The following is a 21,818-nucleotide window of genomic DNA, read 5'->3' on the forward strand; positions in this document are numbered from 1 at the left end:
TTTTGCCAAAACCTTCGTCTAGCCAATGACAGAGCCCATACATGTTGTTGTGTGCCATCCAAAACTATGCAAGTCTACTACTTCACCACTCCATTGGGCCTCACCCGCATCAGTTAAAGTTGAAAATATTTCAGTGGATCAATATCCAACTAATGAATGGTATCCTAAACTTAAATACCAATTTTCAATTTTCTGATCCTACAATTTATTTATTAAATATATTATTTAAAAAGTATGAACTTGTAAGTAAATAAATAAAATAGTGATCTCAAATTGGTTGTCCTCGAAATCAGATATAGGAGTCTGATACCTCAAGTTATCATGTTATTATTGATTTGTACAAACCCCAAAACTAAAGATTCTAACATCCGGTTAGGTTGTACATTTGCTACGTACATATAATAATGGGACATTTGCTAAAACCAACCCAAATATTAAAGTCAAATGTAAAAGTATACCCCATTTTCAGTCAAATGCAAAACCAACCTAAAGGAGTAGTGAAAGTACTATTTAACCCTTATGACCAAACAAAAAACAGAAATGTATTTTACGTTTCTATCCTTTGGAAGTCTACACGTAATAAAAGAAGTCTACATATATATAGACTTCTTACGAAATCTACCTTATAGACTTGTTTTGTAGTCTACACTCTAATTTGATCTAATAATTTAATTTTAAAAATGTATAAAAATAATTATTGTGATATTTTTAACTAATCATCAATATAATGGATAATATGAAGTAAATAAATTAAAATTTCATATAATCGAACAATTTTGAAGAATATATACTAATTTGGTTATCATGTGTTAGACTATGTTCATAGTTTAGAAACAAAAAGGTTCTAACATGTTATGTCTTTTAGTAGTTGATTTCATAGGGTTAGATTTTAGATTTTGTTTTTTTTTTGTTTTATTAACTTAAATCTGCATATTAATGTTTAGTAGTTTATATTTTGTATAAATGAGACTTTTTGATTATCGAGCAAAACATTTAGGGTTTGAGATTTGTGGTTTAGAGTTTCGTAGACCTACAATAAAGTCTATTTATCTGAAGACGTCTTTTTCAGTCTATATTTTTCAATTTGTTTTACAAAAAATCATTATATTTAAACTAAGTTAAGTTCCTTACAAATAAAAAAAGTGAAATCATATACTATAACTATTAAAAAATAAAGAAATAAATTTAATAAATCATATATTAAAATTATTAAAATAATAAAGAATAAACAACAATAATTAAATTATTATAGTAGACTTCCAAAAAGTCTACTATGTTATAGTAAGATCTACTCCAAAATTTTAATTTAGTAGACTTCAAACGAAGTCTACAGTATCGTAAATTTTAACCTAGTTACATTTTTGTCTCCCTATATAAACAAAATTTATACAATCTCTCTCTAAAGTGGCTGCACAAGTTTTTAAAACTCTCTCCCTTCTCTCTAAAACTCTCTCTTCTCTCTAAAATTCTCTCAATTGTTTCTAAAACTCTCTCATTATCTTCTTTCTCTCTAAAATTTTCTCAAGTCTTTCTCACAATATTATCTTGTCATTTTAGATATTATGATTCATGTTTTTTTTATCTTCTCCTTTAAAAAATGTAAGTTTTAGATCTATAGATTTTAAATGTGTATTTTTATGTTATTTATTTCTCACAATATTATCTTTTTTTGGTAGGTATTATCACTCATGGATTTCATATTCTCCTCTAAAAATGTAAGTTTTAGATTAATAGATTTTAAATATGTATTTACATGTTTATATTCAAATAAATTTATAGATCAAGCTCTCTACATTAATTTGCTACTAGTTTACCTTATAAATTCTATTATGTAAAGTATTTTCAGATTTAAAATTATTTTTACATTTCAAAATATATAGATTTTTTCAGATCTGAAAATTATCAGACAGTGTAGACTTCTAAAGAAGTTTACTAAAGCTTGCAGACTTCATATGAAGTTTACTAAACCACAAAGTTTAAGCAGACTTCATTGGAAGTCTACAAAAATATGACTTTAATTTTTTTTCTATGTTTTTTTTATAATTTTATCTTATTTTGCAGGTATTTTGTTCCATAGTTGTTCTCTTCTCCTCCTAGAAATGTAAGGTTTACATCTATAGATTTAAAATATGTGTTCTAGTATTTATATTCAAATAAAGTTACATATTAAAATTCATATTAATATGTCTTTAATTTATAACTATTTTGTCTATTAAATCATGTTTTTAAAAGTTTTTTAGATTTAAACTTATTTCATATTTTTAATGTATTTATTTTTCAGATCTATTTTTTTTTTGATAGAGTAGACTTCATTTGAAATCTACTTAAAACTTACGGCTGGTAGACTTCAAATGAAGTCTACTAGCCTTGACTTTTAAGCATATTTCATTAGAAGTTTACTCAAATATGATTTTAATTTTTATCTTATTTTTCATAATTTTATTTTATTTTGCAGGTATTCTCTTCCAATGTTTTCAAATCATCTTCCCAAAAATGTAAGCTTTCCATATATTCATTATAAGATATTTTGTGTTTATAATGAACTAAATTTATAGATTCATACATTATCTTTTTGCTGTGTTACAAGGATGACAAAAAACCATTTTTGAAATATTTTTCAGAACAAAGTATTTTCAAATTTTCTAAATGCACACTTTTAGATATGAAAAGTTTTTATTAGTGTAGACTTCAACTAAAGTCTACTAAACAATAACTTTATGTAGACTTAATAAAAAGTCTACTAAAATATGATTTCATTTTTAATCTTATGTTTTTCTCATAACTCTATCTTATTTTGCAGGTACTTTTTCCAAGACTTTATTTGAGGCATCAAGATTATGAAAAATCAAGCATACTCAAGAACACTTTTTTAAAATATTGCTCTGTAATAACTTTCATAATAAAATATTAAATTTTAAATAAATTTTTAATGCATAATCTATAAACATTGTATTCATTTTTTGTTGTTTTCACTTGTATGATATTATTAATTTTTTGTTAGATATCAATTTTTTCACAAGATCTAATCAACCAAACAAGTAAAACCACCATAAGCTAAAATAATAACTAACACACATGTGAAAAGAAGAAAATCTATACCAAATTTTCCCAAAAATTTTCAAGAGTAACACTAATCAAAACAATTTGCAATAAGTATCAAGTGTATAATTATAACACATTAAATTGTAAAATTCATCCAAGACCATTAAAATTTTACTAACATACACTGTAAAATAATTAAATCATGAAAAATATGATGAATAATACACAAATACACTTTTAATAGAATTTACGACGTAGACTTCAACTGCAGTCTACATTTGTAGATTTACAAAAACGTCTACACTTATTATCTAACATATAGTCAATCCAAAAAATTTTAGTGTATTTGGCGCAGACTTGATACACAAAGGCGTACAAAGTGTGTCTTAGATAACTCGATCAAGTTCCGTACTTGTCGATTATTCGTGACAGGCATAAGAGGAGTATTTGCCTATTCAGAGTCATTTGCTTTAAATGATGTTTGGTAAGGAATAGGTTAGCACCATCTTCTCAATTTTGTTGTTCAGATCATAATCTTCTTGTGTCATTTCAAGAAGTTTACCATGTGTACAGCCATCATGCACAAGGAACATTATTCAACCTTTCTGATTCTTCATCTTTTTTGAATATTTTGTCACCCAAAATGTATTTGGCCCATGCTTCACACTCGCTATAAGTTTCCAACCACATCCTTGAATACGACACTTAGCCACATACAGAGTTTTCGTTGTCTTATATGCTGAGAATATAAATTTATATTCCACATCCACCGACTTCAGCTTTGAAACAAGCTTAGCCTTACTAGCAAAACTATAAACGAAGACTTACAAATACGTCTACAATTATTAGCTAACAACATTGTCAAATCAAATGAATTATACCTTCATAATTATAAAAAAATTTCTTTTCAAAATCACTCAAACCCATTAGGATTAACTAACACACACTGTCAAACAAAAAAACTAGAAAAAAATTAATGAATAATACACAAATTCACATTTTTATAGATTTTTCTATGCAGACTTAATATTCAGTCTCTGAAGATGTAGACGTTCTTTTCAGTTTACAGATGTAGACTGTCAAATAGGTCTACTCTTTGGGTTGGTTTTTGCAATTGACTATTTTACGGGTTGCTTTCTATAGTTGAATAAAAGTTGTGATTTTGTACATGTAGACTTTCATTTCAGTCTACAATTTAAAAAGGTTACTTTTTGCAATTGACCAGAATTCATCCAAAATTTGACTTTCCGAACTAGGCTTCATATGTAGTCTACATGTTTGAATTTTTTTGAAAGAGGTTAGTTTTGCAATTGACCAAGTTTGACTTCCAATCAGTAGATTGAAATGAACGTCTACGGGTGTGTAGACTTCTTGTGAAGTCTACTCTCAAATCCGACGGGTTGGTTTTGCATTTGACCAAAATAAAAAAGTAGACTTTATACGCAGTCTACATTTTTTTTTTAAGATACGAAGACTGCTTATGAAGTCTACAATTTAATAAATTTTTGATTGTTTTTTAAACTTTTTGGTCAAACACAAAACTAACCTATTCCACGAAGTCAAAGTTTTGGTCAAATGCAAAACTGACCTTTTATAGATTTCGTTGGCAGTCTACATTTTGTAGACTTCCATTGAAGTCTATTTTGAAAAGTCAAAAGTTTGGTCAAATGAAAAACTAACCTCTTTTAGGTAGACGTCTTAGTAAGTCTACCGAAAGTTTTATTTTTGTTGTCAAAGGTAAAGACGGAGACTACTGGAGAAGTCTGCGTTAGAAAAAAAATTTGTTTGGTCAATTGCAAAACTAACCCGTGCTTTGACAAATAGACTGCATCGTAAGTCTCCACGGAGGCGTAGACATACAAAACGGTCTACCGTCGCGACATAGATCTGAAAAAGAACGAAAATCATGTAAATATTTACCTTTTTCCTGTGTAAAGCTTGTTTCCAACCTTTTCAACCGTCAAAACTCCAAATATGAGCAAAAAGAAGCATCTTTATCGATTCACTAATGAAAAAAACTCGAAAATATGAAGTTTGTGATTATGAAAATGATAGTTATGAGAGTTTTTTAGATGGAAATGTAGAGGAGATGAGAGGAAATGAAGTTTTTTGGGTTAGAATGAGAAGAAAAAAATAGTTGAAAATTGAATTCTAGAGCTTTAGAGCTCAAAAATGGTGGTTCATGGTGGTTGAAAAAATTGATGATGATGGCATTTTTGTAAATAAGAAGAAATAGTTAGGGTGTATTTGGTTTTTTGTTAATTTCGAAATTAATAAAAAAAATAAATAAAAATGGTAATTTTGTAAATAATTTAAAAACATAAGGATAGTATGGAAATTTTATTGATGAATAGTATGGACAAAAAAAAAGGGGTTGGTTTTGGATTTGACTTGAAAATATGGGTTGGTTTTGAAAAACACCCTATAATAATTGATATTATTGTTATCTGTAAAATTATCAAAATCATGTTTTGTAGTTTTTGATTATTGATATTTAAAATCAGAACTGAATTAAAATGATTTTATATTTTACAAGTCTTTAAATAAAGTAATTTGCAATGTACAAAAGCTCTTTATTTTATTTGTGCTAAAAGAGGAACTAAAAAAACTTAAACCAATTATATTTAATGTAGAATAAAATATTAGCATATGGAAATTTAAGGTGATTATAATGCAAGTATGTATTTTGTAAATAAATATATGTTATTCTTGATATGAGATAAATGACATAAAAAGACAAAAAACTTATAAACCATACATACTGTTCAATACATGAAAAGCCTTGGTTTATTGTCCTGCTACCTATTTGGTGAAACCTAAAATGAAAATTTTAAATATATTAGTCATTATATATATACAAGACAATACTTTTTAATCGTAGATCTTTCTGATCGTAATTTCCTGAGGTGACCCAAATTTGTGATAAGCTGAGCATCTCTTTGTTCAATGGTTGGATCCCCACACGCTTATTGCAGCCTTTACCCCAAATTAAATTAGTATATTAGTAATATGAAATTTGTAAAGTAATATATAGAAATTAAATTCTAAAGTGTGCCAAAAAAACATTTTATACTTTAGATTTCCTTTCTTTTTACTTTGTTTTACTTCAAATTTCCTTTATTTCTACTTTAATTTTCCTTTCTTTTACTTTTAAAAATAATTGTATTTTTATAAGTGTTAGACCTATTTGGCATGTAAATCAATTTGTGAATTATATAAAAGCAAAAAAAAATTGCATATCATAACCGGCTTTAAAATATGTATTTAAAACCGAATCATATTAAATTGTATGTTTCATAAACAAATACATTAGGAAATAGTCCATTTTGTAAAAAATATCAAATGATAAATGAGTTATCTAATAAATAATTTCATTGTTTCAACATCCAAAATGATTAGAAAAGATCAACATAGTTTACCAACAATTAAAAATATGATCACTCATAAATTAAATACTTAGAATAAAAAAATATTTGTGTGGTCGCAATTATCAAAATTTAGTTTTCCCTAAAACAAAGATCTTAACATGTTGGTATTATCTAACACTACTAAAAGCCCGATAACAAAGCTTCTGAGTGTGTCCACGTTGGAGTGGAAAATCGACCAATAATATTACACCATTCGTCCATCTCATCATCGATTTGGTTTGATTGGGCTTCATCTGGATTCGGTCTGTTTGGTCTCCAGTTTAAAGCCCAAATTCATTTCTGTCTTGATAGCAATTGTTAGTCGTAAGTCGTAACCCTACCTACCTTTGTTCTTCTCTTACCTTTCGGCTTCTACAACTTCGATTTCTTTTCTCTCTGGAACCGTTTCAACCAATTACTTCACCACTAGCTGTTCTAATCAAAACTTTTGCTTGATCTCATTCTCATTCAATAAATTCTTTTCACCTTCCTCTCCATTCGTCTATTTATAAAGCTCTTCTCATATCATATGTCTCAGTTAAAATTGATAAGATTCTCTTAGATATTTATCTTGATGGAACCCAGAGGCAGCTCTACAGACTCCACCGACCGGAAGACGAACAAGAAGACCGTCTCATCCTCCGCGACTGCCAAACCAGACGGAAAGTCCACTGCTTCCATTACTGATTGAGATAGGGTTTCGATTTTGACGCTTGATCTTCGTTTTCATCAACAGAAACGCTCCCATTACTGATTCATCCCGTTAATCCTTTTATTAAATCCATCAACCACGATCTAGCCTTCAATGCAAGTTTCTTTTGTGAGAAGCAGTGTATCAGCGAGTATATAAAGGTATCCTTGCTCCTCTATAATCCATATTCTCAATCTTTCTTAGTAGACTTATTCTCCTGAAATGGCTAACTCGAATTTTTTTTAATTCTCAATCAGAAGCTGCGTTTCTCTGGGAGACCAGGAATGTCACGCGGTGGAGAACTCATTGGGTTGATATGCTCATGGTGGATGTAAATGTAAGTCTGTTCTTAAGACTCTTGATAATTGTGACGTTAAATAGTTCCGGCAAGCTTCTCTATATTTCTTCTTTCTGATAGTTTTCAACCTCTGTTTCATGCGAACATATGCAGGCCACCATTAATTCCAACCGACGACTTGCTCTCAGCATTCAGCATGTATATTCTGTTTCGTTTATGTGAGATGTTTTCGTTTTCACTTTTTTTTTTTGGATTTTCACTCCTTTTGTTTATGTATTGCAGTCAATCTTCATAAAAGCCACTGTGTACAAGCATCTTATCAAGGTGGGTTCAATTTATTCCATAAGCGGTTTTGATGTGACTCAGAGCAATCTGAACCTTAAGTTGTCCGTCTCTCCTCTATCGATTTGACTCCACCGTTGAATTTCGTCTCCACTGTCGAGGTGCGTCTCATCAGATTCTGGGAGGCTCTCCCTTGCTCTTTTATACTGCTCTACCAGCAACATGATTGTCCATTGTAATCGATTTCTATCTGAAGTTTGTCTTTGAACTTTGATTTTTTTATGAAGATAAAATGGAGAGATTGCACGAAAGATACGTTTCTTCAAAGACCAAATGTCAAAAAAGTTGGAGTATCTCCCAAAGAGTTCATAGACAAAGAAGTTTAAATGGATTTGGATGATGTTGAGGTGAACCCCTATGCTTGGACTGCTATTGCTTCCCATCATCCCTGGACTTGATTTCCTTCTTTCCCCTTTTCAGGTCGAGCATGGGGAGCCAGAAGCTGAACTTTACGTAATCAAGGCTATTAATAAAAAGCTGCAACGCTCTTACAATTAACTTGTGGATTTTAGGTCTCCTAGCAACTGTTCTTATACAGGTGAATCTGCATCTTGGTTTAGGCTCAGTCTTTATTTCAGCTCTCACAATAAGCGTAGGAGAGAGATAGAGAGAGCACTAATCATATTGACATCGCTGCAATAACCCTATAAACAGTAGGGTCCTTAGTGTCTTACATGGTAACTCTTGCAAAGGTTTATTGTTATGTTCAAGACCAATGTTACCGCTGAGAGAGCAGAGACTTTGCTCTATTGTTATTGTCTCAAACATCGTTAGATGAATTCAAGATTCTGTAAATAAGGTAAACAAACAGAAAGCAAAGTTTTTAAGTTTGATTGTAATAAGTACTAAACACTAACCAGAGTAATATTATTGATGTTGTGTTTGCAGGATGTTATAAAAGCTAGGATGGAGATCTGTTCAAGAGTACTTCAAGGTTTAGCTTTCAACACTGTTGTGTGAAATGATGCTGTTATCTTTGTAGAAAAAAGTACGAGACGTACTGAATGACTTCTTACAGGTTTTACACGTAGTGAATGACTTCTTATAGGTTTTAGTTTTACGGTTTACTTCTATGTTTGTTCTTTTCCTTCTGTTCTCTTATATCTCATGTAAATTTAGTCAGATAAAAACCAATGTAAAATCTAGAAATAATGTATTTTTTTTGCTCAAGTTTTGTATATAGTAAGCAAAGAAAGAAGAATGTTCATCAAGAAAAAAATTTACATTATAAATCTCAATGGGGATAATAATATTAGTAATCTAATTAGTTATCTAATTTCTGATTCAATATTATATAAAACAAATTACGTCAGGGTGGTGTGGCCAAACTACACCAAACTACAAAATCTGAAAAGGCCACAGACTCATAGACTTCATGTTTCATTCGTGTGATGTTCTCCTGAGTTATAGATTGCTTGTACATACTTCTCTTACTCTCTTTCTTAAGTTAATCAATAAAAAGAGATGAAGCTGGAAAAAATATGAAGCTGGTGGTTGAGCTGCAGAAACAAGATGTACAACTTGAGAGGAGAAGACGCATAATGTAAGAGGTGTATCAACAAAAGATGTGACTGAGTTGCAGAGACCTAAATCTTAATATAAATTTGAAATTTGAAATAAACATAAATTAAGATAAAAATAATTTTGTTTATCTAAAATTATTTTAAATAATATATATATATATACATATATACTTAAAATTATAATCTTATATAATTTTTCTTATCTATTTATTTTGGTTAAATATATTAAAATAATTGTATAAATTAATAAAGTTTTGATATAAAAATTATATAATTATCAGAATTAAAACTAAACAGTATTGATGAAATTTGTAGACATAAAAGAGAATTTTAAATTTAAATTTGTTTAAAAATCATAGAAACTTTTTGAAAATTTTAGTGATAAGGTTTTTATGGCTGTTACTATATTCTAAAAAGTTGCCAAAAATAAATACCAATATTAAATATAATATATGTGTTATTACCATATTTAAAAAGTTTACAAAAATATAAATCAGCATAAATATAATTGTACATATCATATTTAGCTCTAAGTCATGTCATCAATTTAGTAACTATGTCATATTTTTTGGTGAAATTAATTATGGAGATGGCATATGACAAATCACTTCTCAAATCTAGCCTGGGGTATATTTATATAAATAAATCATATTTATAGTTAAAAAGTGTTCATTTATATTGCATTACATAAATTAGTAAAGTGAATCATTTGAAGCACACAAATAATTTTATTTATATGATTAGTATATATCTTTAGTATTATTTTTTGTCTGAAATATATAGGTTTTTTTTTGAAACAAACCAAAATAAGCTAAATACAGATCTATATATGGGGTTTCAATAAATACACAAATACAATTAGATAACTAAATAAACACAATCCCAATATAAAAATATTAGCAAACTAAAAGATATATAAAAATAATGAGCCAGTTTTTAAATAAGTATATCGACAGAATAATAAATTTCAACGAGTAAGCCTTTCAAACTGAAAATTAACTAAGCAGTTTTCATTAATTGAGTAAAAATTTATAATACCATTATTTGATTATAGTCAAGTTAGAACAAATAATAAACTGTAATTACAAAAAAAAAATAGTGAGATGACGACGACGATGAGCTGTTGAAATCATCTCCGACGACTAAGGAAATTGTAATTCTCACTGTCGACAAAACGAGCTGTTAATCGGTATGTTTCAATCTTCTTATCAATAGTTTTTGAAGAAAACTGTAATTATTCTTTGTTGTTTGAATCCAATATGAAGTGAAGAATCAGAATTACAAATTAAATAGAAATTTTAGGAAGCTTTCCTTTACGACTTACGGATAAAGATGAACTCATAATTACCTTACTTTTTGGAGAAAAAAAATATAGTTTCTAAAATAAAATTTCAAATTTTGTTCTTTCTATACAATGTCCACATGGTACTTAATAGTATAAGTATGTTCTTTAAATAAAATATCAACTTAACTAAATGTTTAAATTCCAAATAAATTAACTTTTTTTGACTAATGACTTTTTATTCTACTTTTGTTGTAGATTAGTCACAACCACTTATGTTATTCCACTTTGGACTAATCAATTACAAAATAAAGTAATACACTATTGTTGCTAACCAATGTCAAATATATCGAAAATTTTTTGTTTTTTTTAAATATTTTCATTTTTATATTTTTGAACATATTTTGAACTAAAAATATTAAATAAATTATAAATTCATGTAAAATTTAAAAATACGAACCCACAACTCAAAATATTACAAACCACAAATAACGCACACAGTGTGAGATCAATATTTTGTAAAAGAAAACAAGATGAAGATCATTAGAAGCTCTCACAGCATATCAAAGCCATATTCCTTAAATATAAAAACATCTATTGGTTTTTTGGACAACGAAAACAACTATTGAAAACAATCAAAAGATAACTTATCACACATAATCTCTTCTCATCTAAAATTTTCTATAAGACAAAAATTATTATCATAAACATTTCTTTCAAATGCAAATCTAAAACAAAAACCACCAAATTATACAAAAAGTGATCACTTAGATCACAAATAAAATCTTCAACCGTCTTCGTTCCCATGAGAGTAAGTAAAATTTAAAATTCAGAATCTCATTCAAGATGTTCTTAGTGGTTATTTATCTAATAATTCACATTTATCTGCTATGCAGTGTTCTAGCTACCAACAACAAAAATCAAAGCTAAAACTTATTCCCTGATGATGGATATCTCACTATTTCCAAGTTTGTCTACCTATACTATGAATTAAGTAAATTGATTTCTATTACTAAGTTATGTTCACTGATTTATTTTAAGATAATTTCAGGCTCTCCAACTCAAAAGGATCCCATTACATCTACACGCCCTCTTCGTCAAAAAATCCACCATCTTATCTATGATTTTCTCTTTTCTATTTTAAGACCTTAGTACCTACTCTTAATAATGATAATAACTTTCCTCTGGTTCTAAACATTATTTATACCAAAATTTTATTTTACAAATGATCTACTGTATCCGGGACAGCCACAAAAGTTTGACAAATCAAACAATAAACAGCTCGAACATCATCACATATGCGTTGGAATTTAAATATCTCATCATTTTAATTTTCTTACCTTTTATATAAATAATCCTATAGTCTAATCATAGACACAATATATTTAAACTCATTTTCCGCGCGTAGCGCGGACAAAGACTCTAGTTTATCAATAAGAGCCCAAAAAACTATACCCTAAGACGTCCACATATGTTGGGATGGCTCTGATAGCTCCATCCATGAAAACACAAAAATCTACACAACAATTTGATAAAAGAAACGAATTTTTTTTTGTTTTGTATATAAATAGATTCATTGATTTATAGAAATTATAAGAATGAATCTATGAACCAATAGTAATTTAAAAATGACAAATATACCTCATGTGTAGAAGATTCATTTGTAAACTAGTTATAGAAGTGTTTAGATATCAAAAATTGTCTTAGTGTGTTACATGAGAGAGAGTGTCTTTCAAAGTAATTTTCTCATTAAGATGTTGTAGTTCTCATAATTTAGCATTCAATTATGTTGCTGTTTCTCCACGTTGTTGTTTCCCCGCTAGATACGAACTTTGGAACACTACTATGAATCTACGACACAAAAACAAAACAAATAATACATTGAATGAGATCTCTTTTACAAAATCAAACATGATTAATACTATATCATCTCCCAGTGCCTACACCACTGGCCCCATAAATCTAATTTTACAGAAAAATAATCTTGTGGTATCTGGTCTATATATATATATAACTTCAGTATAAATGTGGTACATGAGACAACTACAACAAGAATCAGATAATGTAAAGAACTATGAAGTCATCTTCCCCCTTTACAGCTCCAAGGATGTTGGAACTATGAGATCATATATTCTGTAGAACTGTTCGCAACACAAACTACTGGTCCAAGTCATCGGGAGGCAATGTCGGACTCTTGGAGCAAATTTCCATATTGTGAAGCTCCTTTAACCGACTCTCCGGGTTACAAAGCCCTTTAAGATTTTAGAAGAAAACGTTAGTTTCTTGTGAGAAGAGCCTATTAAGTGAAGAAAGAAACCATATATTTAAGTTTACCTGAGCATTTGGGAATGTCCCATACTGCTATGGACTTTGGGGAACAACGAGGCTCGCATAAAGCACGGTTGTCCTCATGATGTACATCCATTGCAAGCATCCAAGATCCGATGGTTACATCTTCATTGTTAAACATCCTCAAGCTGAAAGGGAAAAAGAGATTTGTGTATATCAGAATCTGCAAGTGTGAATAAGATAAATAAAAAAGAAAGCATTTAGTAGAACCTGCCGTTCCGAGCTGATGCAAGTGAAGCCACTATCTCGGCTGAAAGAACGTACATCGGTCCATAAGCATGTAAGAAATATTCATTTCCAATCAAATTGCCCTGTTTCTCGTACCTGACAAATTTCAATATCTGTCACAAAAAAAGCTGATAAACTTCCACATAGAATGAAGACAAGGCTTATCTAATAGTAATACCATTTGAGTTTAGGATTAGTTATAACTGGTCCTTTCTTCATGCAGCCAATGTACGTCTGTGAATGAAGTCTTTCCTTGGCAAGAAGCGTCCCAAGTCGATCTGGTCTCAAGTAAATGTCGTCGTCGGCTTTGACATAATAATCAGCTTCAAAGAGTTTAAAAGCTGCTTTGAAGAAGGCCAACCTATAAAGAGAGGAGAGATGAATGAATCAATCAGAGAGTCATTGATGAAATGGAGATTTGAGGGATTCTTTTATTTACGTTTTATAAGGAAGTCGTAGATACTCTTCCTCAACATCATCAAGAAGCACAAAATCTCTGTGTTCTTTTATCTCCTTTTCAAGCTCAGCCATCTTCTTTTCATCCTTTGACCGTCCAATCACAAATCTAAAAGCTAATCCAGTCGCCTGTTCCAACCTAAGTTCCCAGTCAACAAACAAACCAATATTTGATTCAAATCCCAAATAAACAGATAAAAATAGAGTCAAGCAAAGTAATCTCAATTAATCTTCATTGTCTTTAAATATCTAACCCAACCCAGTGTTCTAAAAATCGGTCTAGACGACAAATCGCGCTAAAAACAAAACAATTTTTCTAAGAAAAGTAGGTCTAGGCATCCGTCTAATCAGTAATCTCCTATAAAACGTCGCCAAGCAATTTCTTGAACATTGATCTAACCCGAAATTTCCGGTTAAACATTTACTTTTTCCACATAAACTTAGACCTTGATAGCTAAAGTAACCGTAATGACATCAAAAGGTTACAAAATCTCATCATGACATGTTTTACATATTGTCTTTTTTTTTAGCTTCAAGAGGTAAACACTACATCACAACCAATCTACCAAACAAGATGGAGATGTAACCAGCATTTCAGAATTTACTTAACAATCTCGAAGCAATGTATTATATTCCAATAAGATTACCTTAGAAGAGCATCAGGATCGGAAGGGAACCAAGTGCTTCTCAAAGCGGCACGACGATCACCAGAATCGAAACCAGTTTGGATCCCAACCAATCCTATAACCTTTCGTCTCTCCGGCAATACGCCGCCGTTCCCACCGAGTTTTCTTGAACCGAACACTCGCGAAGTGTCTTTAGATCCGCCGCATCGATACACGGAGGAAGGACCTCCGGAGGAAGTGATTGCGAAGATGGTTCCGGCGAGTCCGATGAACAGAGAGACGAGGGAGAAGAGTACGATAGCCACGTGGACACGAGAGGCGGAAGAGCTGTGTTTGTGGCTCTTCGAGGGTTTGCTGTAGTAGGAAGGAGTTGCAGGGCCGGTGGAAGATGCGGTGGTGAAGCGGTGGGAGAAGAGTGGCATTATCGTAAATCTGAGGGTGGTGGAAGGGCAAGTTCGGGTTTTGAGATAAACTGGGTGGTTTTTGTTCTTTTAGATCTGTAGTGACGGTGGTGAAGTGTGGCTTCTGATTGCGAATCTAATTATTTTCCACTTTTTATGCTTCTTTTGTTAATTTTCTTACACGACAATCTTTTTGCTATGTAATAATAATTTTTATTTATTGGCATAAAAAGAAAGAGGGCAATGAATGCACTACAAAAAAAGAGGTGAATTAAATCACTTAAACTGTATCACAAAATTAAATGATTCTATTTTAAATTACTTATTTGAGAATGATACAAATATGTAAAATTTTGCATCAATTGCAAAAAAGCGATGTTTTAATTAAATTATTTGACATCAATTCAGCTAAGTGATGTATTTTTATTAGTTTGTATCACTTTAGCAAAACTGATGTTATTATATAAATATATATCAGTTAAATAAATGATGCATCTATCTTGTAGTTTAAAATCACTTATCTAAATGATATAAAACTTACATCAAAAAGAAAATTGATGCCAATAAAAATAGTTTGTATCACTCTAACAAAACTGATGTTATTATATAAATTTATCTCAGTTATATTAATGATGCACTTATTTCATAGTTTAAAATCATTTATCTAATGATATAAAACTAACGTAAAAAAAACTGATGCCAATAAAAAATAGATTAAAATAATATATTTATAAATTAACCTTAACTGCGAAAGTGAAGGTAACTAATTTTTTCCTTAACATCAACTAAACAAAAATTATGTTATTTTTACCTTAGGTTGCATCAGTTAATATTTAGGAATGAAAAGATTAACTTGAATCTATATAACTGCTTCGTAAAAAGATTAACTTCTCTTCCTTAACTAATGGAGATCTCAGCCCAATAATAGCTTTTTATAACTGCAATTAACGCCAAAATCAATTATCTGATTCATCTCGTTCTGGTTCTTTTCCTAAACACTATCTCCATTGCTTCTGCCTCTTCCATTATGGAAGTTCCATACAACGAAGCTTCTTATGCGTCCGCCGCTCCTCTTCACTACCCGTCTACTTCAGCCCCTCTTCCTCTGCAACAATTACCGCTGATTCCAAATCCGTCTTTCTAGCGTTGCGCTCGTAAAGATTTCCGAATCTTACACCACTGTATATTTCGGCCTTCTTATCAAATTGTATAACGCTAAGCAACCATTTGACCTTGAAACTGAGTTTCAGGAAGTGAATGGTTTTAAGCGTGTGTACTTATACAGTGCTGCAACTTCTCAGAAGCCTACAGCTGTATTGGAAGCCTTGCAGAATTATTATGAGTTTTATAATTCAAAAGTTCATCAAGAATCCACTACTTAAGGTGTTTAGTATTCTCTGTTCACGAGTACCAGGATTTGATCATTTGATTGATAAATGTTGGTGGCCATTTTCTGTTTCACTGTTTTGTAGTGCCACCAAGGCTACAGATTAATTTGAGTTGGCTAGGAAAAAATATCTACCAGGATGCTTAGGACTTCGTTCATTTTGGAAGAGTCAATGCTTAGGACTTCATTGAGTGCCAATGGTTTTAGTAAACCAGGATGCCGGCCCTGAAGCTACTATTTTACAATTCAGTTTTGAAGATTGTCTTGGGGCTCTCATTGATAAAGTCATTATCGACCTTAGTTTAGGTGGTATCTCGTAGCAAAATTTGTTATTTATTTTATTTTATTTTGTAAATTTGCACGGTGAATAAATAATGTAATTTACTTTTCAATATATTAATTATTAATCTAGTTTGATTTTTTCTGATTTAATTAATTATTTTGTTTGCATTTTTAATTGTTTTAAAAAATATCTTAATCTTTTGTTAACATCAATTATGTACAAGTGATAAAAATCTTTTAAATCAGTAGTTATAAATGATATGATTATTAAAATCACTTATGAAAAATGATACTAATTTTACATCAGTTATTAATAAGTAATATAAATAATTTGTATCGATTATTGTAATTGATACTAATCTTAACATCACTTAAATAAATCCTACTATATAAAAGGGACTAAATTCAAAGCTTTTGAGACTATCCACCTCAGCCAAAATATTCTCATCCAAAAAAAATTAGAAATAAATGTTATTTATAAGATAATTAACTAACATACAACTTTTGATATTTCTAAAAATTTCAAATTTGTAACTACTAATTTACTAATAGAATCATATATCTATATTGAATTATGTTCTATTTTTAATCGTTAGACTTCAAGGATAAATAAATTATTAATTTACAATATATATAGTTTATAACTTTATATTGTAGTTATAAATAAAGCGAAAATAATCGGGAAAGGTGAAGAAGCTCATCTAAAATTATGTAATTAAAATGGTAAAATGGTGAGTATGATAACGTGAATCTAAGAAAATTTGTTGTACAAATTATGGTGCTTTCTTCGTCCACTATAAAGATTTAAAATAAAATACATATTCACATAAATAAGTTAATATTTGTTATTTTTTTGGTAAGATGCTAAGATTATCAATTTTTGAAAGGTTACACTATTGTTTTTAAACAACTTATTACAACAAGGAAACAAAAACAATCAACAACAACTCAAAGTAAAAAAAGCCTTAAGGAAGTCTTATACAAGAAAGATAAAAAGAAGTATCCTACTATATAAAAGGGACTAAATTCAAAGCTTTTGAGACTATCCACCTCAGCCAAAATATTCTCATCCAAAAAAAATTAGAAATAAATGTTATTTATAAGATAATTAACTAACATACAACTTTTGATATTTCTAAAAATTTCAAATTTGTAACTACTAATTTACTAATAGAATCATATATCTATATTGAATTATGTTCTATTTTTAATCGTTAGACTTCAAGGATAAATAAATTATTAATTTACAATATATCCTACTATATAAAAGGGACTAAATTCAAAGCTTTTGAGACTATCCACCTCAGCCAAAATATTCTCATCCAAAAAAAATTAGAAATAAATGTTATTTATAAGATAATTAACTAACATACAACTTTTGATATTTCTAAAAATTTCAAATTTGTAACTACTAATTTACTAATAGAATCATATATCTATATTGAATTATGTTCTATTTTTAATCGTTAGACTTCAAGGATAAATAAATTATTAATTTACAATATATATAGTTTATAACTTTATATTGTAGTTATAAATAAAGCGAAAATAATCGGGAAAGGTGAAGAAGCTCATCTAAAATTATGTAATTAAAATGGTAAAATGGTGAGTATGATAACGTGAATCTAAGAAAATTTGTTGTACAAATTATGGTGCTTTCTTCGTCCACTATAAAGATTTAAAATAAAATACATATTCACATAAATAAGTTAATATTTGTTGTTTTTTTGGTAAGATGCTAAGATTATCAATTTTTGAAAGGTTACACTATTGTTTTTAAACAACTTATTACAACAAGGAAACAAAAACAATCAACAACAACTCAAAGTAAAAAAAGCCTTAAGGAAGTCTTATACAAGAAAGATAAAAAGAAGTATCCTACTATATAAAAGGGACTAAATTCAAAGCTTTTGAGACTATCCACCTCAGCCAAAATATTCTCATCCAAAAAAAATTAGAAATAAATGTTATTTATAAGATAATTAACTAACATACAACTTTTGATATTTCTAAAAATTTCAAATTTGTAACTACTAATTTACTAATAGAATCATATATCTATATTGAATTATGTTCTATTTTTAATCGTTAGACTTCAAGGATAAATAAATTATTAATTTACAATATATATAGTTTATAACTTTATATTGTAGTTATAAATAAAGCGAAAATAATCGGGAAAGGTGAAGAAGCTCATCTAAAATTATGTAATTAAAATGGTAAAATGGTGAGTATGATAACGTGAATCTAAGAAAATTTGTTGTACAAATTATGGTGCTTTCTTCGTCCACTATAAAGATTTAAAATAAAATACATATTCACATAAATAAGTTAATATTTGTTGTTTTTTTGGTAAGATGCTAAGATTATCAATTTTTGAAAGGTTACACTATTGTTTTTAAACAACTTATTACAGCAAGGAAACAAAAACAATCAACAACAACTCAAAGTAAAAAAAGCCTTAAGGAAGTCTTATACAAGAAAGATAAAAAGAAGTATCCTACTATATAAAAGGGACTAAATTCAAAGCTTTTGAGACTATCCACCTCAGCCAAAATATTCTCATCCAAAAAAAATTAGAAATAAATGTTATTTATAAGATAATTAACTAACATACAACTTTTGATATTTCTAAAAATTTCAAATTTGTAACTACTAATTTACTAATAGAATCATATATCTATATTGAATTATGTTCTATTTTTAATCGTTAGACTTCAAGGATAAATAAATTATTAATTTACAATATATATAGTTTATAACTTTATATTGTAGTTATAAATAAAGCGAAAATAATCGGGAAAGGTGAAGAAGCTCATCTAAAATTATGTAATTAAAATGGTAAAATGGTGAGTATGATAACGTGAATCTAAGAAAATTTGTTGTACAAATTATGGTGCTTTCTTCGTCCACTATAAAGATTTAAAATAAAATACATATTCACATAAATAAGTTAATATTTGTTGTTTTTTTGGTAAGATGCTAAGATTATCAATTTTTGAAAGGTTACACTATTGTTTTTAAACAACTTATTACAGCAAGGAAACAAAAACAATCAACAACAACTCAAAGTAAAAAAAGCCTTAAGGAAGTGTTATACAAGAAAGATAAAAAGAAGTAGAGAAGAGGAGAAAGAAGAACTTTCCAGGTAAGAGAGGAGACGGTCACGCATCATACGGTCGAGAGAGGCAAGGATGACTGATGAAGGTGAGGAGACAGCAGTGAACACACGAGCATTACGCTCTTTCCACAAGGTAGATGGCTGACTGAAAATAGAGCTTGATGACTGGAGTAGCATGCGTATCTGCGTTGACGCGAGGTTGATTGATCCAGGCTGCAACAGAGTGTAGATCAGCCCGAGGAGAAATCCAAACTTCAGCAGCAAATCCAAACTTGTGCCAATATTTGTTGTTGATAGTGTTTATATTCTTTTCTAACATTAGTATCTATATTTTTTAGTAAACTGATCCAAAGAAATTAATTTGTGGAGCTAACCAAACGAGGATTATAGTATTTACTTTGGAAAAACTAATAGGTTGAATGATAGATGGCGTGCGTGCTTTTTCATATGAAAATCTGCACATATATTAAAATCATAAGATTTGAATCATAGAAAAAATATAGTGTATATGACTGAAGTTGGTCCATTCTGAAACTAAAGATGGCTAAAATTCTTCTTTGTCAAAATGCATAGATGTGAATCTTATATGAATAGAGTTCTCCATTGCTTATAACAGTGTAATAAACTCCGTGTGTAAAGGAGAAAAAATGTTATATAAGTGAAAACAAAAATTATGATTTTTTTCTTGTGCCTATAGGCTCTTCGCAATTTGAAGAAGAAAGAACATATTGTGTGAAAATCTTTGGCTCGGTCAAATTTTATCCAGTTGTTTATAAAACTGTTGTTATCTGATTCATGTAATTTTTCAGTGTTGATTTAAAAGCCCAAAAAACTCATCTATACTGACTTTTTGATATTTTTTTCTGTGATTTGAATTTAAAAAGAGATAAAACTTTCGATAAGTTATGTAAACTCAGAACAAGTATTTAGCTTTAGAAAGCATTTACATGTTTCAAACTTATAATATATACATATATAATGTTTAAAATTATGCATATAAAACCTGTGTAAAATGTGCCTGAATATGTTTATCTTCTTTAATGTGTTAATCGTACTATATATAACATTATTTTAAAATTTCAAAAAGTTTATGTCACATACAAAAAAATCATCAATAAAATATATAATTCTTCATCTACAACAAGAAAAATTATAAACATATAAATTTAAATTAAGAAAAACTAATATTGGAAAAACAAGAAGTTAATGTAAAAGAAAAAACCGACAAATAATATTATAAATAAAATAAATTTATAAGACACAATCCGCGCGAAGCGCGAAAAAAATCTCTAGTTGATGTAAAAGTTAACATCATTTTTTTGTAACTGACACATATACACATCAATTGCTAGAAATGACATGAATATTTTGTATATTTGCATCAATTATTGGTAAATTGATGTCAATTATTTGCATCACCACTTTCAGAGTCACTTATTTAAATGATGCAAAAGCTATTAACATCATTTATAAATGATACATCCTACTATATAAAAGGGACTAAATTCAAGGCTTTTGAGACTACCCACCTCAGCCAAAATATTATCATCTAAAAAGAATTAGAAATAGATGTCATTTAAAAGATAATTAACTAACATATGACTTTTGATATTTCTACAAATTTCAAATTTGTAACTGCTAATTTATTAATAGAATCATATATCTATATTAAATTATGTTATATTTTTAATCGTTAGACTTCAACGGTAAATAAATTATTAATTTATAATATATATAGTTTATAACTTTATATTGTAGTTATAAATAAAGAGAAAATAACCGGGAAGGGTGAAGAAGCTCATATAAAATTATGTAACTAAAATGGTAAAATGGTGAGTATGATGAGGTGAATCTAAGAAAATTTATTGTACAAATTATGGTGCTTTCTTCGTCCACTATAATGATTTAAAATAAAATATATATTCACATAAATAAGTCAATATTTGTTTTTTTTTGGGTAAGATGTTAAGATTATCATTTTCTGAAAGGTTACACTATTGTTTTTAAACAACTTATTACAGCAAGGAAACAAAAACAACCAACAACAACTCAAGGTAAAAAAAGCCTTAAGGAAGTCTTATACAAGAAAGATAAAAAGAAGTAGAGAAGAGGAGAAAGGAAAACTTGCCGGGTAAGAGAGGAGACAGTCACCGCATCATACGGTCGAAAGAGGCAAGGATGACTGATGAAGGTGAGGAGTCAGCTGTGAACACACGAGCATTACGCTCTTTCCACAGCAGGTAGATGGCTGACTGAAAGTAGAGCTTGATGACTGGAGTAGCGTGCGCATCTGCATTGACGCGAGATTGATTGATCCAGGCTGCAACAAAGTATAGATCAGCCGGAGGAGAAATCCAAACTTCAGGAGCAAAAGCTCCCATAT

The 21,818-nt window shown here is 29.3% G+C and overlaps 1 protein-coding gene and 1 long non-coding RNA gene across 2 annotated transcripts; one reads left to right on the forward strand and one right to left on the reverse strand.

Annotated features, from left to right (window-relative positions):
• Window positions 1-5,413: 5,413 nt before the first annotated feature.
• LOC103864712 lies at window positions 5,414-11,307 on the forward strand. Its single transcript, XR_004457563.1, has 6 exons — window positions 5,414-7,301; window positions 7,398-7,477; window positions 7,592-7,636; window positions 7,721-7,881; window positions 8,008-8,127; window positions 8,201-11,307. It is a non-coding gene; the product is annotated as an uncharacterized LOC103864712 (long non-coding RNA).
• Window positions 11,308-12,440: 1,133 nt separating this feature from the next.
• On the reverse strand, window positions 12,441-15,785 carry LOC103864713 (probable beta-1,3-galactosyltransferase 12). The gene is made up of 6 exons (XM_009142475.3): window positions 14,266-15,785; window positions 13,602-13,757; window positions 13,341-13,523; window positions 13,145-13,258; window positions 12,920-13,062; window positions 12,441-12,837 (listed from the first exon to the last, which is right to left on the reverse strand). Exons 1-6 carry the CDS (start codon window positions 14,664-14,666, stop codon window positions 12,743-12,745), a joined length of 1,092 nt encoding a protein of 363 aa, XP_009140723.1. The 5' UTR covers window positions 14,667-15,785; the 3' UTR covers window positions 12,441-12,742.
• Window positions 15,786-21,818: the final 6,033 nt, after the last annotated feature.

Source organism: Brassica rapa, chromosome A04, assembly GCF_000309985.2.
Source record: "Brassica rapa cultivar Chiifu-401-42 chromosome A04, CAAS_Brap_v3.01, whole genome shotgun sequence".
In the NCBI taxonomy this organism is placed as follows: Eukaryota; Viridiplantae; Streptophyta; class Magnoliopsida; order Brassicales; family Brassicaceae; genus Brassica; species Brassica rapa.